Raw genomic sequence first — 21524 nt, 5'->3', positions numbered from 1 at the left:
AGGAGACACTGGACTCACCGCCCAGTAGCTGCACCGTGGAAAGGGTCGCAGAATACCAGGTACAAGGCTGCAGATTTGAGCTTGGACTCCTCCTGATGGGAGGGCTCAGGTAAGGGGAAGCACCCAGCCGCCTTCCTCCTCTGAGCATAGGGGCAGCCACACTGCAGGCAGCTGTGGTGACCTCCTGTCTGATGGTAGGAAACATGTCAACAGGTCCAAGTGAGCCTGACAGGCACAATCTTTCCCCGGCATGTCCACACCATCACATCTGATGCCCTTGGTCTTTCTGGGTGGGTGACTCAACCCCTTCCGTCTCACAGTCATCTTCTACTCCTCTTTCAGCAGAGCCCAGAGCCAACCAGCTTCCTCATCAGCGTGAAAGCTGTTGACTCAGCACCCCCATCACCGGCTTCCCAGTACCAGCTGGGAGGAAGGCACTGGCTTCTGATTTGGCCTGCCCCACCCCAGGGCAGGATCTAGCAGAAGCAGACACTACAGCGCTTGGGCCTGTCCTGCCATCTGTACCCCACTGGGAAGCCAGCTCTCTGGGTTAGCTCAGCTGCCAGCTGGCTGACCCGCAGCCCAGGACTGACATTCCTTGGCCAGCTCTCTCTGGTCCAGTCCTTCCTTGTCCTGCTCCCCTGTGACTGTTGCACGCCCCTCTGCTTCCCTGGACTTGTCCAGTGACATCCAATGACAGGCACCTACTCCCATTACTCTGTACTCTGGATCTAGGAGTTTAGGCTGAAAGATGGGAAAGGGATAACCACCCAGAAGCAAAGGGCACTAGCAGAGGCCACAGGCTATTCCAGGGGAACTTGAGGCAGGTAGACAGCCTCGAGGGAGCAGTGTCTGTCTGGCCTGTGGTAGTTGGGGTCCACAGGATGGCTTCCTTCTTTGAACTTGTCAAGAGGCACTCTTGATGGTTTGTAAGCCACCTGCAGCTTTCCCATTGGCCCTGCCTAAGGATGCCTGTGGTCTGGACTCCAGCTTCTTGTGTGGAGCAGCAGTGCAGTCAGTACTCAGGCTGCAGTACATCAGTGACACACTGCCCACTGGTTCCACGGCACCTGCAAAGGTTAAGAAGCTTGTCTTGTCTTGTCACTTGCCCTCTGAGGCTAGACTAAGGTGCCGTCATCACGCTCTGCTCGCCATGGTCCACGCTCCAGAGTCGGTAAAACTCAGCAAAGTCCACATAGGGCTCGACCCTGCCATCCTCTCCAGGTGGAAGCGAGTGAGCCGGTCTGGAGCGGAAGAGGCCCCCGTCCGAGCTGGAGCTGCTGCTCTGGGTGTGGGTGTTGGTAGACTGCAGGGTCAGAGTGGGGCTCTGGCTACAGAAGAAGAGGGGAGGCAATCAGTCTGGGGTAGCTGCCTCAGGGGCCGTCAACTTCCCACCCACCCGGTGAAAAGAGTGGCCCTTTAGGCTCAGGCCTCTCTGCCAAATATCCATAAAAGCCAGTGGGGTGAGATGGTTTTAAAAGACAGGCTGACCTAGGTGACAGAATAAGGCTAGAGCCAGACGAAGAGACCTGTGAGGTTCAGGCCGTCAGACAGAGAAGCATGAAGTTTGCCTGGTTGGCTGTGTGGACACAGCTGGCGGTTCCCTGGGGAAGCATGGTGGGGGGTTGGGGTGAGGCTATATTGACTGTGCTGGGGACACCACACGGCTACCCATGATGCCCAGATGTCTACACCAGGCCCTCCTATCCAGAGAGGTGGTGGTGGGAACAGCAGCAGCAAAGACTTGGGGACAGATGGGAGGCCCTCTGAAGAGGCAGAGGAAAACAGGGACACTCCCTCCCTGCCAGCCCTTCTAATTGGCCACATCCGGCTAAGCTTTATCCTGAAGAGGGGCTGGGTGGGGCAGCTGTATTATTCCACCAGTGCAGGGCTGGAATGTGGAAACCAGATCCCCCTGGAGAGGTGGGGTGGGGGCAGAGTACACAGTCACAGAAATGAAGGGGGCGGTAGATAATAGACCTGTCAGGCAGGTCTGCACCGTGCCCTCCTCTCAGACCATGCCCTCCACCCTCCGTGCTCCTTAAATTAGACGACTGACAGCAATGGTCCGTCACAGTGAGGGAGCCGCAGCTCTGAGGACCCAGTACAGGCCAGGCAATGAATCTAGCCAACTACAGATTCGTGAAGCCAGTGACCCTGTTACAAGCTCCAAAACAGAAGGAGCAAACCAGAGAAGCTGCCATGGATGAAAGCTGGCCCGAGACATCAGTCGGCCACCTTGCTCCTTGCTCGGGGCCCCTTGTCCACCTTGCCCTGAACCTCCACTTGCCCCAGGTCCTGTTCAACACCTACTAGAATTAACAGTATTGCTCCTTCCTACCTGTGTCTAATAAGACTCCCTACCCAAAGGGAAGAATTGGAGGTCAAAGACCCCAGGGTCCCCACACCCCAGGCCTACTGAGCCCTAGGCCTTGGCTGTACAGCGGTTTGTCCCTCTCCAGGTACCTAGAGTAGGACAGCTTACTTAGTGAGAGTAGGAGTGGCTTCATCCAAGGTGGAGGCACTGTGAGAGCCGTTGACCATCTGGCCCTGAGAAGGCATGACGAGGGACAGAGTCACACTGGTCTTGCTGGTGCTCTGGGCACTTGAGTAGGGCACAGAAACAGGGTACACACGGCCCCCTGCAATAGGAAAGAGGGCAGGGGAAAGGGAAATTGGTCTGGAGGAAAGCAAGGTAGTAGGCTCAAGGCTACTCCTGAGTGATAAGGGCTATCTCTCTCAAGCTCCACTGTGGCCCTCCACCCTTGGGGCAGCCCAGGGTAGATGTCCCTTGGTAGAGTCTCTTCCAGAACAGCAGTGCGCCCTCCCTGCAGCAAGGAAGCCCACTGGGGATCAAGGTGGGGGTAGAATAAAATGCTGGGTGGGCTCAGAAGGGTTACTGCACAGCATTGCATGTGTGGACAGACAGACACCTTAGTACAAAGGACGCACTGTTTCTTGTTGAGGCAGGCCCAATGAAAATATGGTTGTAACAGCAGGCCAGGGGGACTCACATCCCCAGTGTCCATGGGAGAACAAAGCCATGGGGAAGAGGGAGCTCCACGATTTGTTTGTTTAAAGCAGAAAAGGAAATGCAGCCCTTGGACCAGTACAGAAGGTCTTGCCTCTGCCCAGGCAACTTGACTCAAGGACTAAAAAGGAGAAAGGGAAGGAGCGAACTGTCTCCACAGCCCCAAATGGTCAGGCAGTGCCAGGTTCTGGGGTGGACCATCTGTCCAATACCTGACCTCATCCAGGTCCCTTCATGCTAGAGCCTTTCTCCTTCCTGTTAGGGTTGCTAGTAAAGGTGAGAAGTGACCACACTGACCATAGGCTAACAGGGACTCCACCATCGATGGTGGCAGCTGTCACCTCTACCATGCCTTTGTGACTGATGTGCTCATGCAGCAAGACTTCCAGGGTGGCCAGGGCAATTGATCCTTCTTTCACAAACGGAATAAAGATTTGTAGCTCAGAGTCAGCCTGTGTTGAGCAAGGCCAGGCCACTGGCTCCCTTTGCATTCTAAGCAGCGAGCTCATGTTGTCAGCCGGTCTGTGCTGCCCCTAGCCCAGGACTCATCTCAGGTGCTTCTACCTGTACAGTACATTGCATACATACCTGGGGCCGGGGTGGGTGTAGGCTGGCTCATTTCACCTAATGGATAGCCAAAGTTCCTCACCAGCAGGGTCATGTCTTCATGCCGTGGGCAGAACTTGGCCCGCTCCCCACCGCTGGCAAAGGTGTCACTGTGGATACGCTTTACACGGTCTACCACAGCCTGGGCAACTGCATCGAGGGAGGTCTGCTTGGCAAATTCGGTGTCAATCATTGCAGCAACCTCCTGGGGTGTGGAGGGAGAACCTGATGAGAATGGGGGGCAGGGAGAGGAGCGATCCCAGAGGCCTGTGTAGGAGACTTAGAGATCGCTAGCCCAGCAGGTGAAGGAAGTCTCTGCCAGTTGAACTGTAACCTGAGCTTGGGATAATCCTTCTGGAACGCATTGATTAGAAAAGGTGTGGGACCTTGTGTTCTCTACTGGCCTCCATACCTCACAGGGTTACATCCACCTCTGTGGGTTGTCACCAGGGATTACATAACACATGGGTACAAGGGCACTCTGAGGACTGCTAAGAAACACAGGGAAAAGGTTTTGCCTTCTTCCCTGGATAAAACACCCACACTACATGCAAGGCATTTTGCCAGGAACTGCCCTCCAAGATGTCCTATGTCTGGTGTATTCTAGAACCTAGTAGATTCTTCTACTGTGAAGACCAAAAGTGAAAGAAAGAAAAAAACAACAAAAAAGAAAAACAAACCCACACTGAAGGACCAAAAGCCCAGCCAAGTGTGGTGGTGCATACTTGCACCCCGACACTCAAGAGGCAGAGGCAGGGGGATCACTGCAAGTGCCAGGCCATACATAATAAGAACCAGTCTCAAAGAAAAGAAAAAAGGAAAAGAACAAACAAAACAAAAAGATCAAAAATACAAACTCAAGTCTCTACCTGAGCACTGGCTGTAGCTCCTGGAACCAAGAGCCCAGGGGAGGGGAAGGGGGAAGAACCTGAACCCGGTGCTGAAGCCTGGCTCTGTGGCTGGCAGCCATATTGCCTGAGACAGGACCCTGGACCTCGGTGAAGATAACCACTGGGCCCTCTATGCTCCAGGCTGCTGGGATGAAGGATAAAAAAAGTGGGAACCGAACAGGTCAGGTGATGCCTAGGGTTTTGTGAGTGGGGAGGTAGAGCTGGAGAGCCAGGCATGGTGGACTCCTGTTCGCAGCAGGAAGGGTGAGGGAGAAAATTATTTAAGGTCAGCCTGACTGTATCAGTTTCAGGCTGGTCTAGGGTTAGAGTAAGACTCCACCTCAAAAGTTAGTGAGGTTGGGGATTTATCAGTGGTAGAGCGCCTGCTCATGTTTGTCTGTTCAGTCCTGCTCCAAAAAAGGAAAAAAAAGAGAAAGAAAACCAGAAAAAGATTTCTTTACACAAGAACCACATCCTGAGAAGACGGATATACCTGAATTCTGACACAGCACCTGAGGTTAGGCGGCAATCTCCAATGCTAGACAGCACTGGCACAAACTGAGAAAAGAGGATGTGCTTGAGGCCCGCCTGGGCTATACAGTAAGTTCAAGTTTATCCTAGGCTCAAACATGAAGACAGAATAGAGCCTGTGGTGACCTGCCCGCAGCCTGATGGCAGAACACAATCCTGTGACTCTGTAATCTTTAATGGCTAATGTCTGTCTGTAGCTCTAAGGTGGAAATCATGGGGATCAAACTGGTTGAAGAATTGAACTCACCCTAACTACAGAGGAGACTCCCACAGAGGAGTAAAGACAGCCCTGAGGTCCTAGGGTAGTGGAGAGCCTGAACTCTAGAATGTAGCAGGTCACTGCTCTTCCTGGAGCCCCTGGTGGGCAGGTTAGTTCTCTAGCTCCCTTTGCTTCTGGGCCCTGGCTTTTGGGCTCCCTAGTAAAAGGAATGTCTGGTGAGGATCTGAGGCAGGCTCCAGACACCTGCTTAGGTGCTTGCTCACCTGGTGGCCTGCCCTGGTCTATGCCCATGGCTGGTACAGCCCTCCGCATCGGTACTAGGAAGCCCGTCATCCAGAGGCGTGCGACTGTGGGATTGGCTCTGGCGATGGGGCCTGGATTTGGGCAGCTGAGAGGAGGGGACAGCTTGTGGAAACCCCAGTGTAACTGCCTGTGAGGGTGAATTCACAAACATAAAAACAGCACTGACTTCTGAGAGGGAAAGGCAGAAGGAGAGAGAGAAGGCACCGTCACCTCTGAGGCTGTCCACTTGGTGGTGCCTGGGGCCATGCAGAGAACAGTCAGACGATCGGCTCCACTCTGCTTTCTCTTTTTTTGTCGGAGTTGGGGACCTGGGATCTAGGCTTTGTAATTTGTAGGCAAGCGCTTACCACTGAGCTAAATCTCAACCCTCCATCTGCTCTTTTCGCAGCTTAGTCGAATGTTGGCAGAAGCTGTCTCAGTTGCTTGGTCTTGGATAGGTCCCATGAGTTCAAGAGAGTAAGAACTATGGAACCAGGAGTAAATTGGCTCCTGGGCCCTGCTCTCTTCTACCTTTCTTCAAATGTCGACAAATCTTTGCTATGATTGCCCTGCTGGGAGTTATCTCCAAAGCCTGCTGTGTCAGATGGGTGATAAAGTAGGATGCCTATCTTCCCAGTGCTTGGAGCTGTGACATGATGACAGAGATAGGTGTTCAGTCAGGACAGCAGCTGGTGGTTCCCAGTCTGCTAGGCTTAGCAGAAAAGCCTCTTTGAACATAAATTACAGCCCACGCTTGGCTAGTCTCTTGGACAAAGATAGGTGTCTATTCTAATTAAGATCCCATACAGTACACTGTCTGCATGGGGGTCAGGGCTGATGAGTATTAGTCATTAAAATAAATAGAAAGCTTGTGCACACTCCCTGAAAGACAATTTTGACAAAAATACTGAGGAGGAAGTCTGGAAACATCCTGGAGCTCATTCTTCGGGCTGCCTAGGTAGATGCTGACACACAGCCATTGCTGGAATCAGGTTTGTCACAAGGCAGGACAGCAGCTCAGGGCAGGTGCGAGAGGTTGAGGACAGACCGCCATGACCTGTCCTACTAAAGGAGCTGTGCCATGACAGTCTGATGTTAACAAAGTGGTCAGAGAAGCGAGAGGGCAGAGCCCAAGGAGCCAGTGGCACCTCAAACCTGTCCTAGGTGACCACATGGGCTGTTAGTTTGGGTCAGAGGTCTGGTTTGAGATAGAATGTGCACCTGCCTGTCACAGACCTCCTGGCCCAATAAAGCAAACTGAACCCTGCAAAATTAGGGGCAAAGCTTTTAAGTACTGGGTGTTCAGACTTGGGAGGGGGAAGTTAACCTAGCTAGACCTACAGACACAATGCTGACCTGGCATCACATAGGGCACACAAAGTAAAGGACACCCTAAACCGAGGATGCCTGGGTTCGTATTCCTGCACTATGACTGGACAGACTTTGAATGTCTCTATGCCTCACTTTCCCTCTCATGGACAGTTTGTGGCAATGACAGCAGGCAGTTTAGAGGCCTAATAAGCACTTTGGGATCCATCAGTTCTTTCTTATCTCTGGCACCTGCTATTGCATGGGACCCTCCGTCAGGACCAGGCTTTTGCTTCCTGGACTTGGTGAACTTCCTTGACCTTGTGGGCCTAGCTTATAGGACCAGCCTGTTGGACCCAGACTTATTCCATGCCCAGCTCGGGAGGCAGGCATCTCCTGGCCCTGACTTGAACGTAGTCTGCCACAGCAGTCGGTGGTCTGCTTCAGCCCAGGCCCTGGTCCACAAGGGGCAAGAAGGCAGAGATGGCTTACACCACCTGAGCAGGTCAATGTCAGGTGTAGCTTATTTGACCTTTTGTAATCCCCACTGCCTGGTGTTTTGTCCACAGATGACGCCACCTGTTTTTCCTTTTTCCTTGCCTAAACTCAGAGAGAGGACAACATGGTAGGCCCATTTTCCCTCAGTAAGAGTTTGAGGGAGATGTGGACGCCCATGCACATGGTGAGGAGGACAAATGAACAGAATGGAAACAGTTCCAGAGACCACAGAGGACAAACCCACGTGTCCCATGTTCTCAGTCCCCCATCCAACAGAACAACCTTCACGTGAGGCCCTACTATGGTCTGGGAGGGTGCCAAGTCCCCCTGGGCTCACCATGTCTGAACATTTATCTCCTAAAGCTGGTGGTGCTGCCTGGGACCTTGAATATGGGGGGGTCTGAAGGCGTAGAGGGCTTAGAAGGGTGGGTCAACCAGCTACTTGTACCCCTCTTCTTCCAAATTTGCTAAGATTTAATAATTAGCTGTCACAAAATGCCAGCCACCAGTGGTGGCCGGGCCGCCCATGCTTTTCCTTGTCACGGATTATTTAGCGCTTTAAAGCATGAGCCAAAAACAAAACAAACAAACAAAAAACCCTTCCTTCCAGGCACTTCTGTTGGGTATCTGGTTTGGTAAGAAAACAACTATAGCCTCTCCCCTACAGGTGACACAGTAGCACCAGCCTGCACAGTCCTGTCTGCTTTGCAGCCCAGAGCCCAGGAGGCAGCAGTGTCTGCAGAACTGGGAAAGGAGGCACCAGAGACACTGGGATTGGCAGGACTTCTGCCTCTGATCTCTATCAGGAAGAGGACAGTCAGTATGTGCCAGTACGAAGGAGCCCACAAACAATTAACTCTGAAGGGGCCCACCACCCATACAATAGATGAAGAGTTTCCCCAAGTCTCAACTGCCAGTAACAGATCCAGCCTCATACCCGCCCAGTCCCTAGCCTGAATTCTTACCAAAGGAGGGAACAGAGGGAGCCCAGGAGCCAGTCATGTTCCACAGGCCCTGCCGGCCCCTCCTCTACCCACCCAGTTGTGAGAGAGAGAGAAGAGCTCGTTCACCTTTGTATGTGTGGTCCACGCCCAGCTGTGTGACCTGTAGTCCGTCCACTGTGGATCTGCACAGAGGGCCCTGCTTGTACTCTTGCAGCCGCATTTGACCAAGATTAAGCAGAGGGGGAGAACAGGAGCCACAACAGAAAAGACAAAGCAGATGTTGCACAGCCAAGGCCTAGATGACAGGCAAATCACTGCGCGACAGCACCTCAGCAGGGAAGCAGGTTTTGTGCTACAGTGTGATCACAGGACTGAGTTCAATAAAGACTTTTTCCTCAGGGGTCCATAAAACAAACCTGCAGATTATCTTGGCACAATGTCTGTAGGCTTCAAAACAACTTGTTGAATAATGGGGGCCTGATGAAGCCAGACTGCAATACAGGACAGAAGCAATAGAGGCGTGGAGATGCACTAACTACTTATCAGTTGTTTTATGGTTTGCAAGTTGATCCCCAAGAAATTTTAAGAGGAGGAAGGGAGTCAGGGGACACCATGAGTGGACAGCTACTGAGTCCTTTACAGTGACATGTATCACACACACGTTCTTGGGTCCTGTTGGCCCCCTCCTTTGGTCTTAAACAATGTCCCCATCATCCAGCTTCCTGTTGTTTTTAGAATTCAGAGCAGGTCTCACCGCAAGCAAATTGCCCTAAAGAAGCAGCCATGTTGCCAGATACTGGGCCCATTAAGATAAACTAGGGCAAACCTGGATGTGTTGAACACGAGGGCTGTTCTTCAAAGGGAGAGCTACATAAGTTGCTTTTCACCCACACGGAGGTGTTAACAGGCCCAGGGTGATCTCTCTGTGCCATCTGTAATGACCAAGATCACCAGATCCTCCTGTAAGGTTTGAAGATTTAACATATGTACATTCATTTACAGAAGACGGTATTGAAGGTTTCACTGTGCAGTGGCAGGCCTTTAAACCCAGCACCCAGAAGCAGTGGGGGGATCACAACTTCATGGCCAGCCTGATCTAAAGAGTGAGTTCCCAGGACAGGCAGAGCTATGGAGAGAGACCTGTTTCAAAAAAGGAAAGGAATCCATGTATCTTTGACCCTGCTAGGAAAGCCCCCTCCTAGCTATGAAGAGCATGTTTGTTATTGGCAAAGCTGTCACCATTTTCTATTGGTACTACATTCTGACTTGAGCAAGTAATATTAAGAAGAAAACATAAGAAAAGGAAAAAAAAAAAAGGAAAGGAAAGGAAGTAAGAGTCTTGATGTAACTATGTCTGGCACCCATAAACCATGTGATACCTGAACTACCTGAAATTGTACGCTGCCCTAAAATAAACTGGTTTGATTGTCCGTCAGACTCTAGCTCACTGGTCTCAAACCGTCCTAATGCCCTACCTTAACACACAGTTCCTCCGTAGACCACCAACCAAAGGTTTTTTGCTGCTACTTACAACCGTGATTTCTGCTATCTGCAGGAGTCATGGATATAAATATCCATGTTTTCTGATGGTCTTGCAGTGACTCTGTAGCGCTGACCTCAAAGGGGTTGAGAACTGCTGCCCAGACGTCTGAATCCACCACCAGCTAGCAAACTACAAGTTGAGCTGGATTTTTCTGCCTCCCAGTATGCCAGCCCTACTGTACAGAGAGACACACACTCCAGACGGGCTCCAGCAGTTAAGAGCACTGGCTGCCCTCCAGAGTGACATAGTTCTCATTCAGGACCCGCGTGTGGTGGCGCACAACAGTCTGAACCTCCAGTACTAGGGACTCAGAGGCCCTGCAAGCCAGGCACACACGGTAGGAGACAATATTAGTAGGGTAAAAAATAATTATACACCTTCCAAATAATTTAAAGACAAAGGACAGGGGCTGGAGAGATGCAGCTGTGGTTAAGACTTACCACTGCTCTTCTAGAGGTCCTGAGTTCAATTCTGCAACTACATGGTGGCTCACAAACCATTGTAGGATGGATCCACACCCCTGGTGTGTCTGAAGTCAGCTACAGGTATCATATAATAAATAAATCCATTAAAAATATATATAAACAAACAAAAGTAAATAGATAATTAAAAAAAAAAAAAAAGACAAAAAGGACAGACACACTTCATCACGAAGCCATTTATTAATTCCACTCGCCCACTGCTGTCCTTCTATCTGGGATTGACATAGACAACAGAATGAGGAACCGCCTGAGTCACCTGGGGAAGTTTAAATTACAACAGAAAGCAGACTAAAATGGGGTAGGTTGGTGGTTCACCGACATTGGCAACGTGAGAGCTTGCTGTTGAGAAGGACCGCCACGACAGCCATGGCCCCCTCCAGAGATCTCCTTTCCAGTGCCTTGAGTCTCAAGGATCTTCTGATACTGAGGCAGCAGCTAAAAGTTGGGGCACACCCTGCAAACCATCATCAAGAGATCAGAGCAGCATGGGGGCTTTGAGGACCACCTCACCATCCTCTTCCTTTAGATAAAGTATACAAGGCCCCCTGAGCAGCCAAGACAGACGGATGACCATAGGTGTGGGCCAGGCTGGATCCCCTGTAGGCTGCCTGGAAGGTCACTGTTGCTTTAACTAGGGGCAGCCTGAAGGTGACCCTTGGCTCTGGACCATCCAGATCACAGAACCTGGACAGGGCTTTTCCTTCCACCCATCCCGCCACCCGGGGATGAGCCTCCTGAAAAGCTGCCCACTGGGCTGAGTCTCACAGGACACTCAGTGCCACCCCAGCCTGCCCATCAGGATGCTGCTCATGATTCCTGCATGCAGCCTTACTGCGGGGGTGGCACACAGAGGTGAGTGCTGGCACCCAGCAGTACTAGTACAGACAGTCACACTTCCGGCAGTGGGACTGGAGGTTTGCTTTCTCAGCCAGCGCATCATCGGAGGACTAGGAAGCCCTTCCACCCATCAAGGCCTGAAGAGACACAGGGCAAGGCAAGGGTTTCGGGGCCAACACCATCACCTCCTACAGATGTCCCTATGGAGAGAATAGATCCATGGTATTCATGGATGGCCCCGTGAGACAGGTGACACATCATTTCTGCCCTATGTGTGCTTTTTCTGTCCACTGTTTGACAAAGACCTTTTAGCTGTGGGATGGGAGAAGGGTGCTACTTATGCAGCCTGCAAGGAATGAGAGAGAAAGGGCAGGCCCCTGCTTCAAGTAAGTGGGGTGTGAAAACAAGGCAGGAAATCACATTTGTTCACGGAAGCTTGTCAGTCCAGGAGTGCTTTGGTCACTGAGTCTGTAGGCATGACAACCTCGGCCTTGATCGAATCCGCTGGACACTGTGAAGCAGAAAGTTCCTCCTGGTTCTAGCCTTCTGCAGAGCTCCAGTCTAGGAAGCCACTGAGACCATAAGAGAACAGGAAAAATTAGGAACACAATTTCAAAGACTAAGAAACTTTTAGGTAGAAGGAAACTCGGCACAGAAAATAAAACAAAGAACAACAGCAACAACACAAAAAGTCTCCTGACCAGAGGTTTAGGACAGAACAGGACTGAAACGGCTCCAGAACATGCAGCACTGGAGAACGAGTTCCACCACATCTCAAACAAAGGATCTATCTCTGTTCCTAGTGCTGTCTTCTCCCAAGTCAGTCCTGCTACTAATGGAAAAGTTGCTGCACCCTGCCTGTCCTGGACTGTAGCCAGGAGCTCCTGCCACCATGAAGGTACCAGAACTGGGGTTGGGGATTTAGCTCAGTGGCAGAGCTGCCTCAGGAAGCAAGGCCCCTGGGTTGGTCCCCAGCTCCAAAAAAGAACAAAAAAAAAAAAAAAAAAAGTGTACCCAGAACTGATCTTTGGTAGGGATGAAGAAGCAGGCAGTCTTCAGATCACCCTGTCTACACTTTACATGCAGGGCCCAAGTTCCAGGAGTAGAGGACACAAGTCAGCCAGGTTGTCACCAGCTCAGTCCCCTTTACTCTGTGCAGGACCTGTCTGACATCAGCATTCCGTGTCGTTTCGGTGCTGGAGCTGGCCCAGCAGGAGACATTTCTGCTGAGAGCCCCTCATGCGCCAAAAGTTGGTCACCGCTGCCATCATAGCCACTGAAGACCCCATACAGGGAGCAGCGTAGTTGCTTCACTTCTAGGCAGAGGAGTGGATGAGGGGGAGGCTGAAACCACGCATGCAGGTGGTGGTGAGGCAATGAAGCAAGGAATTGGGGAGGGACGCAGTGGCTGTCTTAGCACACCTGACCCCTGCACTGGGTCCATCATTTCACTCACGACGTCTGCCAGCCTGGCTCACCCTCAACCGCGACAGCAGCGACTTCTCAGGGGCTCCTACTGCGCAGTGTTTCATACATGCAGGTGGCAGTGACAGTGTCTTCTGTGTCATGAACTGACTTCTCTGCTCAGCCCACCCACCTACCTGAACTTGAGCTCAGTTGTTCTCCCGGAGGGCGACTTGCAGTGGTCTGCCATCAGCGCATAGCTACGGTTGGAAGCTGAACCAACGCGAGAGAAGTGATGAGAGCAGGTCATCTGTCCAGCTGGCTGCTGTTCTGGAAGCATCAGGAAACTGAAACCACCTTCTTCCCCAGATCCCCACTGGGCGCCTGCTTTCTCCAACAGGGCAAAGGCAGGCTCAGGCCATAAGATGGTTACGCCAGAAATAATGTGTCCGAAGGACACTGACAAAAGTGTTTTGTTTTTTTTTTTTTGTTTTTTTTTTTTGGTTTTTTTTCGGGCTAGACCAAACCTAGGGCCTTTGTGCTTTTAGGCAAGCGCCACCACTGAGCTAAATCCCCAACCCCTGTGTTTCCTGTTTTTATGATGCATCCACAAACCGGCTCTTTGGGAACCTGAAAACTACGGCATTCCTGGGTGAGGACTTGGCTAATTTAGAAAAAGAGAGATGTCATGCCACTGTAACACACAGGAATAAGCTCAACTACAGGAAATTCTCCACAGAGGTCCCTCATTGACAGCATAGTGAATCTTGGTGTTGGCTCTAACTGCGGAAAATGCATCACCACACAATGCCTGACCCGGTGGTGTGCTGCACCTGTGCATAGACAGCCCCACACACGTTTCAGGAAGAAGCCATCTGCCTCAGAAACCCAGCCTGAAACAAAGTCAATCTGTCATTCTCCAGCTTGGAGGCCTTCATCAGTCCTCTGTCTCCTCTGGGCTGCAGGCCAGCCCCATGACCTCTCCTTTTTTTTTTGGGGCAAGTTTTCTGGGACTGTCAACCTCAAGGTCACTGCCTTGTGTATTCATACCACACCCTGATTCTCCATCTCTCTCACATGCGACTCTCACCCCTTTTCCATCACGATTTGACCTCAAACCAGTATGTCTTTGCTTAATCACTGCTGAGATTATGTTATCACACGTGTAAAGCGACATGCACACTCACACACGGCCCAAGCTCCTTGCTTTAAATTACACCTCTAATTCTTTGCACGTTCCTTGGAGGTGACCCCACATCAATGGTTTTCTCTTGGAAACGTAAGCCTTTATTAGTGTTGATGCAAGTGACAAGATACATGCAATGGATGTCCTCTGGCTGCATGACGAGGACCATCTGATCCCATAGTACGTCTGGGGCAGGCTCTCTCTCAGCACTGGCCATGCTCATAGGGCATTAAAACGTGGTAAGACAGTAATTTCTTTGAGTAGATTATAGGACCTCTGGCAAGACAGGGAAGCTGGTGTGTGTGCCCACTGTATAGCTTTTATCAGTCTTGGAGGATAGAACTTGAGGACCCAGCCAGTGTCCTGAGGTTCCCCTAAAGCACCTGTGATATGCAAGTTTAGAGAACATGAACAAAGACAAACACCCACTGGAGGGCTATCTCGAAGGTCCTGCAAGCCAGTAAGGCGGGACTGGCTGTATGTAGTACACACACACATACGTAAGGCAAAAAACACATGAGTAAAAAGCACTTGAAAAGAAGAAGTTGGAAAAGTTTATTGAAATATTAAACAATTATGACCACCAGCTGCAACCCCCTTATGTTAACAGTAATGATCTTCAAAAAAAAAAAAAAAAAAAAAAGATGTAAAACAGTTGGGTGGCGGTGGCGGCACCGCCTTTAACCCAGCCCGGGGAGGAGAGGCAGGAGCTGAGTTCCACAGCCAGGGCTACTCAGAGACACTGTCCTGAAAAAAATAGGTGGGGGAGACAAATTACCGTATTGGCTGCCTCCAATCAGCTATAGAAAGTCTCTGGTCACTTTCTGTTAAAATTTCATCTGCTTATTTACGGCAATGAAAGTCGCTAGATAGACATGCCTTAATTCATAATTGCTTTTGCCATACATCGATTTCAAAGCTTTTTGAACCACTACTGGGTGGAGTTTTATTTTTGAATGTTCATGTAGTAAAAATCGATGTCTTTCGGCATGCAATCACAAACAGGGCTCTTTCACAGGATTAGCCAGAGCGCTCCCTGTTGAAGTCCTGGGGTTGCTCCACCCACCCAGGCCCGTCGCATTGGCCTGCTCTCCATCCTGTGGTTTTGCCTTTTGGGAATTGGCATGTGTCAGCGTGTGCATCCCGTGAGAGAGTAAGGCTGCTTTTCGCTGCATTCTGCCCAAGACTCAGCCGCAGACTGTTGCTTTTCAGTGTTAACAGCTGCTCATCTTTCCTGAAGCATTTGTCATTCTCCTTTCCCACTGTTGAAAATCAGGAGGTCTGCCCATCCCGCATCCTCCAAAGCATGTTCTGAAACGCATTCACAGTCTTCAGTATTTAGAACTGCTAAATGTTCATGGCGTCTAGCCGCTTTTGGTCTGAATTTCTTCTAGGCTCCGTGCTGCCAGGGCACGAAGATCTACTGAAAGGCCATGCCATAGGGCACACAAACTATACATGCACAAAAGTCACCAGGTCCAACTCACTGGTTGCTAGCTCCTTTAATACTTTCTTTATTGGGCGAGGATGGTACAACATTAGTCCCAGTATTTGAAAGGCAAACCAGCCAGAGCTCAGGTTGCTGACCCTATCTCCAAACAGGAGCTAGGTAATATAAATTTACATATTTGTGTATCGTAAGCAACACCCCATGTGTGGGTGCGTTCTGGAAGAGGGGTGTCTGATCCCTGGGAGTCGAACTGAGGTGTGGTGAGCCACTGGACACTGCCAGGAAAGACACTTAAGTCCTTCTGAGAGCAACAGTGGTTTTTAACTAGTAAGCCACTCTTCTGGCCTCTGGTGTTAGCTTTAGAAGAAACAAGCTAAACCACCTCTCCTAGGGCAGCTGTGCTACATGTGTGTCCCTTGCCAGCAGCGACACCTGACGGACAGCATTGTGTTCATCAATAGTATCATCTGTCTGCCCTTATCACTCTACATGCCTGATTTCAGGGCAATTTGCATGTCTTGATAGTTAATGAACTGAATGTCTTTTTCAAGTGTTCACCGCCACCAAGGTTCTCTCTCTATAAAGTTTTATTTTCTCCCTTAAATTATTAACATTTTAATCAATGAGTTTGGAGAGTTCTTATACATTTGTAGTAGAGTCCTTGTTGGCTAACATGATTTTAAAATGTCTTCCCAAGTCGACTTGCCTTTCATATTAGTTTTGGCAAAATAAACCTAAATTTTTGTGATTTTCTATTTAATGTGATTTATTCTTTCTGTGGTTTGTGGCTACCCTTCCCACCCCCAACTCCCAAGTCAGCATTTTTTTGTAGCCCTGGCTAACTCCTAGAACTAGTTTCAGAGAACAGGCTGTCTCAGAGATCTACCCGTCTCTGCCTCCCCAAGCAGGGATGAAGGCGCATGATCCCAAATATCTGGCACACCTTTCTCGGTTTGTGCTTTGAGAGTCACGCCTTAAAGTTTTATGCAGAGCAGGTCATGAAAGCTCCCTCACATTTCACCTGAAGGTTTACAGTTCCACGTAACACCTGAGACCTCTGTTGAATTAATTTTGCAGAAGGCAGCTGTAGGTTGATGCCCCCTGCAAATGGTTGCCTAGCTGTTTAACACCACCACTTGAGAGCAGTCCCCAGTGAGTTACCATCACACCCCTGCAAATGGAGTCCTGCTGTTTCTGGACTTCTGTTCTGTTTGTCTCAGATGAACATTTTCTCCAGTTTATGGAATAGTGAGCCTTTAAATTCACACAGAGCAGTGTCTCAACTCTTAATGCTGCAACCTGTAATAATGGGTTATGGTAACCCCAACCATAAAATATTTTGCTGCTACTCACAACTGTAACAGGTTACCTCATGAATCACAGCAAAATATTCAGATACAGAAGCTGTCTAATGACCCTGTGGAGGTTGGGACACAACCGTTGGAGAAGTCCACCAGACCTAGGTGAATTTCTCAATATATTTTCTTCCAAGAGTGTTTGCTAGTTTTTAGTTTCTCTACCTTTCCATCTACCTTACACTACATTGTTCACATAAGGCGACACACACAAAAAGTCTTGTTGGGAACCAGCATAGGGACACATGTCTAACCTGCCACCAAACACATTTGGGATTAAGTTTTGCAGGACGAGCTTGGCTTCCAGGCTACATTGTGAGACCTTGTTTCAAAAGAATGAATAAATACTGCTTTAAAAAAGGCTAATGGATGTTGTTACAGGCATTGAATCTCTGGCTAGCCTCTGAGCTCTGGATGTTACAGGAACTTGGAGTATTACACGCAGAAAACCTAATTGGTTAGAGACATTACAAGTTTGGACGAAGACACTGCCTCTTGTCAGATGCAGTGAGGTGCGTCCGGAGGTGCAGCTCGTGCCTCTTGGAAAGTCTCCTGTCATCATTGTGAACCTGAAGAATGGAAGATCCCTGCCCAGTTTAAGACGCGAGCTTTGTGGAGAGGCAGAGTCAGCTGGACTGCGCTCGAGCTGCCCCACTCAAAAGGCGACGACTAGCCGCACTGATTTGGCTGCAAGATCCCTCTCTCCTTTGTAGGCTGGAAGAACCTTCTCATGGAAAGAGCTTTGGCAAGAGACAGGGATTTTCTTTTTGGGCTTGCAGGAACCATTAGAGGAAGAAGCTAAGGTGACACAGTGTTAAAAAAAAAACAAAACAAAACAAAACAAAGTATTTTAGGAAAGATAGCTAAAGAGCCCTTGGGTTTGAAGAGCTTCAAGAGAATGGTAGATTAGCTCATAGTAGAATGACAGAAAGATTCCTAAAGAACTAACAGTTCAGTTGTAGGATCAGGCTCGTAAGAACAGATGTCTGATACAGAAAGAAAAACAGTTTAACTCGCCACCTGGACACCCACGCCTTTTAATAAGTTAAATATTGATAATCTGATACATATTACCACTCTTGACATCCTCGAAACGCCAATCTTTGTCCATGAATAAATGTGTCTTCATCTTGCCCCCCCCATGGGACATTTGTCAGTCATTTTGCCACAGGATCTGAGGAACCACTAGGAGCCTCCTAGAAGTCTTTCAGAACAGACACCATGTTAAAAAGCCAGGTGTCAACTAGAATAAAATGACTGAATCTTACTCAGCTCTAGTGACATTGGGTCAAGGAGGACGAAGGACAAAGTGCTTCCTGGTAACAGAAACACTCTCCAGCTCTGTTCTGGCTCTGACACACATGGAAGGTAACTACAGCCACATCTCCGCTTTTCTCCAAACCAGGTTAACACAACATACACACTATTCAACAAATTTACTTGCGTTGGTGCTTAAAACCATTGGGCATCGCAAGTCCCAGGAACTACACCACAAAAGTAAACAAGAAAAACTCATTGTTTAAAGCCTCCTCTCTAGGGGGAAGAAGATACAACCACATAAGAGTGAATTGGCATAACAGTCACAGGAAAGGGCTGCAGAGAACACTTATGGAAACTGACAGAAAAGTGATGGGGGTGAGTCGGTGACTAGGGCAGGAGGAAGAGCAGGTGACCCGGTCAGACCAGTGGTTGAAATACTGGTCTCTAGAGAACAGGTATGAGCTTTTCAAGCAGAGGCAAGACCTAGGAGGGTAAGAAGAACGTATTTTGACAAAAGGAGCTGAGGGGTCGGGTACAGTGTCTGGTGGAGCGGAGGGAAAGCAGATGGAAACCTGAGGATCTGACAGATGCACACCAGCTTGGGAACAGTGCCAGAATTTTGTGGGCAAGTGATAAGAGGTAACATCTAGGGGATCTATTGGGAACCTTATGTTTTACCAACCATCTTCAAGCCCTTAGATCTGGTGATTATGTCTTCTACTCCAGGACCCCGCTCAGGGCTCAAAATAACCTGATAAAGGAAGTTCCTTTTTCAGGCTCTGCCCAATGCCTCGTGAAAGAAACTAAAACCAGAGACACATTATAAGCACATGGGCAACTTTTCAGCCAGGATATCCTAAGGAGGAAAGATGGGGGTGAGAAGGGTATTTTTCAAACCCCAGGCTGTAGATGATCCTGTCTGCATGTAGAACGGCGAACTAATCCTGCTAACAAATGAGAAGTGGCCAATTTCATTTCAACCTGCAGCTTCTCGCCCTCGCTGGCCAATAAGACATAGGTCCCAGGACTGGACCTTTTCTAACATCCATAAAGACTGGTATAAAGAGTAAGCATAGTCCAGGTAAACCCATTCGTTAGAGACACAGCATTAAGAAGGCTAGTACAGGCTCTGGTTAGCACACACCTTGCAACCCAGCCTGGCCTGCCGCCTGAATACTCAGTTCAAAAAGCAGACCAGTGAGATGGCCTCATGGGTAGAGGTGCCCACTGCCAAGCCTGACAATTTGAATCTGATCCCAAGGTCACTTTAGTAGTAGTAGACAACCAACTCTTCCACATGCACGCCACACACACACACACACACACACACACACACAAACAAATAACTAAAGAAAAAGGCTTGTTTACTATGTGCAAATGATGGACAGGCACTTGATTGAAGGACCTGCCTTTGGTCTTTGCTTAGGTAGCTGACGTTTTAGTGGGACCCAGAAAGATGGATGGGGTGGAAGATATATTGAACACCCATCACACATGGGGAACAACAAACTTCCAAATCAGAAACTGTGGAGCATGACGACGTTAATAAAATGTGAACTGGTACCCATGACATTAAGTAATGGCGCACTGGTCTGAGACTCCTGGCACCAAACCATTTTTTTTTTTTTCTTTTTTTTTCGAGCTGGGGATTCGAACTCAGGGCTTTATGGGTTGTGCCTCGGCAAGCGCCCACCACTGAGCTAAATCCCCCAACCTCAAAACTACATTTTTAAAAACTTTTTTTTCAGGGGGCTGAGAGACAGAGAGTTAAGAGCGACTGGAGCTTGAACTGGAGCGATGACTCCAGGAGGTTAGGAGCACCGACTGCTCTTTCCAGAGGTCCTGGAAGTTCAATTCCCAGCAACCACATGGCAACCATCTGTAATGGGATCTGAGGTCCTCTTCTGTGTGTCTGAAGACAGCGACAGGCACTATATACATAGAATAAAAATTCAAAAATTAAAAAAGAAAAGAAAAGAAAAGGAATTCTCTTTCTAGCTGGGGAGGGCAGGGGTCTGGCTGGCTGGGTGGCAGGACAATGCCTTTTAACCCCAGCACTCAGGAGGCAGAGGCCAACTTGATCTGTAGAGTTCCAGGACACTACTGCTATAGAGAGAAATCCTGCTTTGAAAAAACAAAATAAACAATGTATTGGTTGCTCTTTTGAAGAGAGCTAGGGTCTGATTCCAGCACTCACATGGTGGGCCACAACCCATGTGCAACTCCAGTTCCAGAGGCAACAATTGGTGCTCTTTTTCTGGTCTTCAGTAGGCACTATACACACAGTGCAGACATAATTATAGGGTAAATCAATCGTGCATATGAAAATATTAAAAAATTAACTCCGGTGGAGGATGTTGAAACAGGGCCTCACTGCAGCACTGAACCCTTCTATAGACCAAACTACCTTTGAACTCAAAAAGAGACCTGCCTGTCTCGGCCTCCCCCAAGTGCTGGGATTAATGGTGCCACTATGCCTAACTCTAAATCCTTTTTAAATTTTTATAATGTTGATTCTGTAAACTATAGAGAATTACCCCTATACTAGGCTGGCAAACAGACTTTTTTTCAAGGCTTCCAGTGCCACCGTGCACTGCATTTAGGAATAGTCTTGAGCTCATCTTGAAAAAAAAAAACAACACCAAGTTTGTAAATTAATTGAACACTTTTTCTTTTTGTGTGTGATGGGGTAAGTTTATATGTGTCCTATGTCCAGGTGTGGATGTGACATGGGGCTAAGACTGACACTGAGTGTCCTCACTGAACCTGGAGATGACAATTCCAGGCCACTCTTGTTAACTAGAGATCTATTGTCTCTGTTCAAATGTTGGGATTACAGGCTGGCCAGAGCTATCTGGCTTTTACATGGCCTTTCTTTCTATAGGAAGTCCAGCAGGGTCAGTAACCCCCAACCATAGTCCTGCAGAAAGCCTTTAAACTTACATTCACATAGGCCAATGAGACCTCAATGCTCTTTCAGCCTTCCAGGTGTTGGACAGCTTTTGAATCTCACCTTTTGACGGGACAACACCCCACAACAGCTGTCTAGCTTTGTTCAGATAAAGCCTTTCTCCACACAGCACTTCAAACAACTTAAAAACCTGCCTAGACAAAAAAGTGGGGAGCAAAACTCACTCTGGGGGGGGGATTATCCACATCAGGCCATCTTCCTGAAAAGTTGAACACAGAGCTGGGGTGACACACCCTTGAACCCAGCAGCACTTGGGAGGTGGGAGCCAGGGTCTTTCTGAGTTTGAGGCCAGCCCTGGTCTACACAGTGAGGTCTAGGATAGCCAGGGCTATGTAGAGAATTTGTCCCAAAAAAACAAAAACCCAAAAAAAAAATAAAAAACAAAACAAAACAACCAAAAGAAAAGCCCAGGCAAGGAGATGGCTCAGTCCTTTGCTTCCAAACCTGAAGACCCATGTTTGATTCCCAAACTATAGAAGGACAGAAATGACTGTAAGCTATCCCCTAACCTTTCTCACACCTAATGATATTTATTCATGCACCCCTTCCCGCCCCTCACACACACAAAATAAGTAAAAAAGAAAGAAAGAAGGAAGCAAAAGATCAAATGAAGGTCTCAACTCTACAGTCACAGGATGAGAACCTGTCAACATATGCTAATGCACTGCTAAAAAATAGTCCTACTTATTTTACATGGGCTGTCTTAAACATCAAGTCCTGAATCTG

The 21524-nt window shown here is 49.0% G+C and overlaps 1 protein-coding gene and 1 pseudogene across 1 annotated transcript; one reads left to right on the top strand and one right to left on the bottom strand.

Moving 5' to 3' along the window:
• Nucleotides 1–1093: 1093 nt before the first annotated feature.
• Nucleotides 1094–14904, bottom strand: LOC116890153 (TGF-beta-activated kinase 1 and MAP3K7-binding protein 1-like). The gene is made up of 6 exons (XM_032890890.1): nucleotides 14829–14904; nucleotides 12774–12849; nucleotides 5542–5708; nucleotides 3620–3862; nucleotides 2486–2642; nucleotides 1094–1331 (listed from the first exon to the last, which is right to left on the bottom strand). Exons 1-6 carry the CDS (start codon nucleotides 14902–14904, stop codon nucleotides 1124–1126), a joined length of 927 nt encoding a protein of 308 aa, XP_032746781.1. The 3' UTR covers nucleotides 1094–1123.
• LOC116890470 lies at nucleotides 9472–9593 on the top strand (annotated as a pseudogene).
• Nucleotides 14905–21524: the final 6620 nt, after the last annotated feature.

Source organism: Rattus rattus, chromosome 1, assembly GCF_011064425.1.
Source record: "Rattus rattus isolate New Zealand chromosome 1, Rrattus_CSIRO_v1, whole genome shotgun sequence".
In the NCBI taxonomy this organism is placed as follows: domain Eukaryota; kingdom Metazoa; phylum Chordata; class Mammalia; order Rodentia; family Muridae; genus Rattus; species Rattus rattus.
This window is presented reverse-complemented; position numbering and strand designations above follow the sequence as displayed.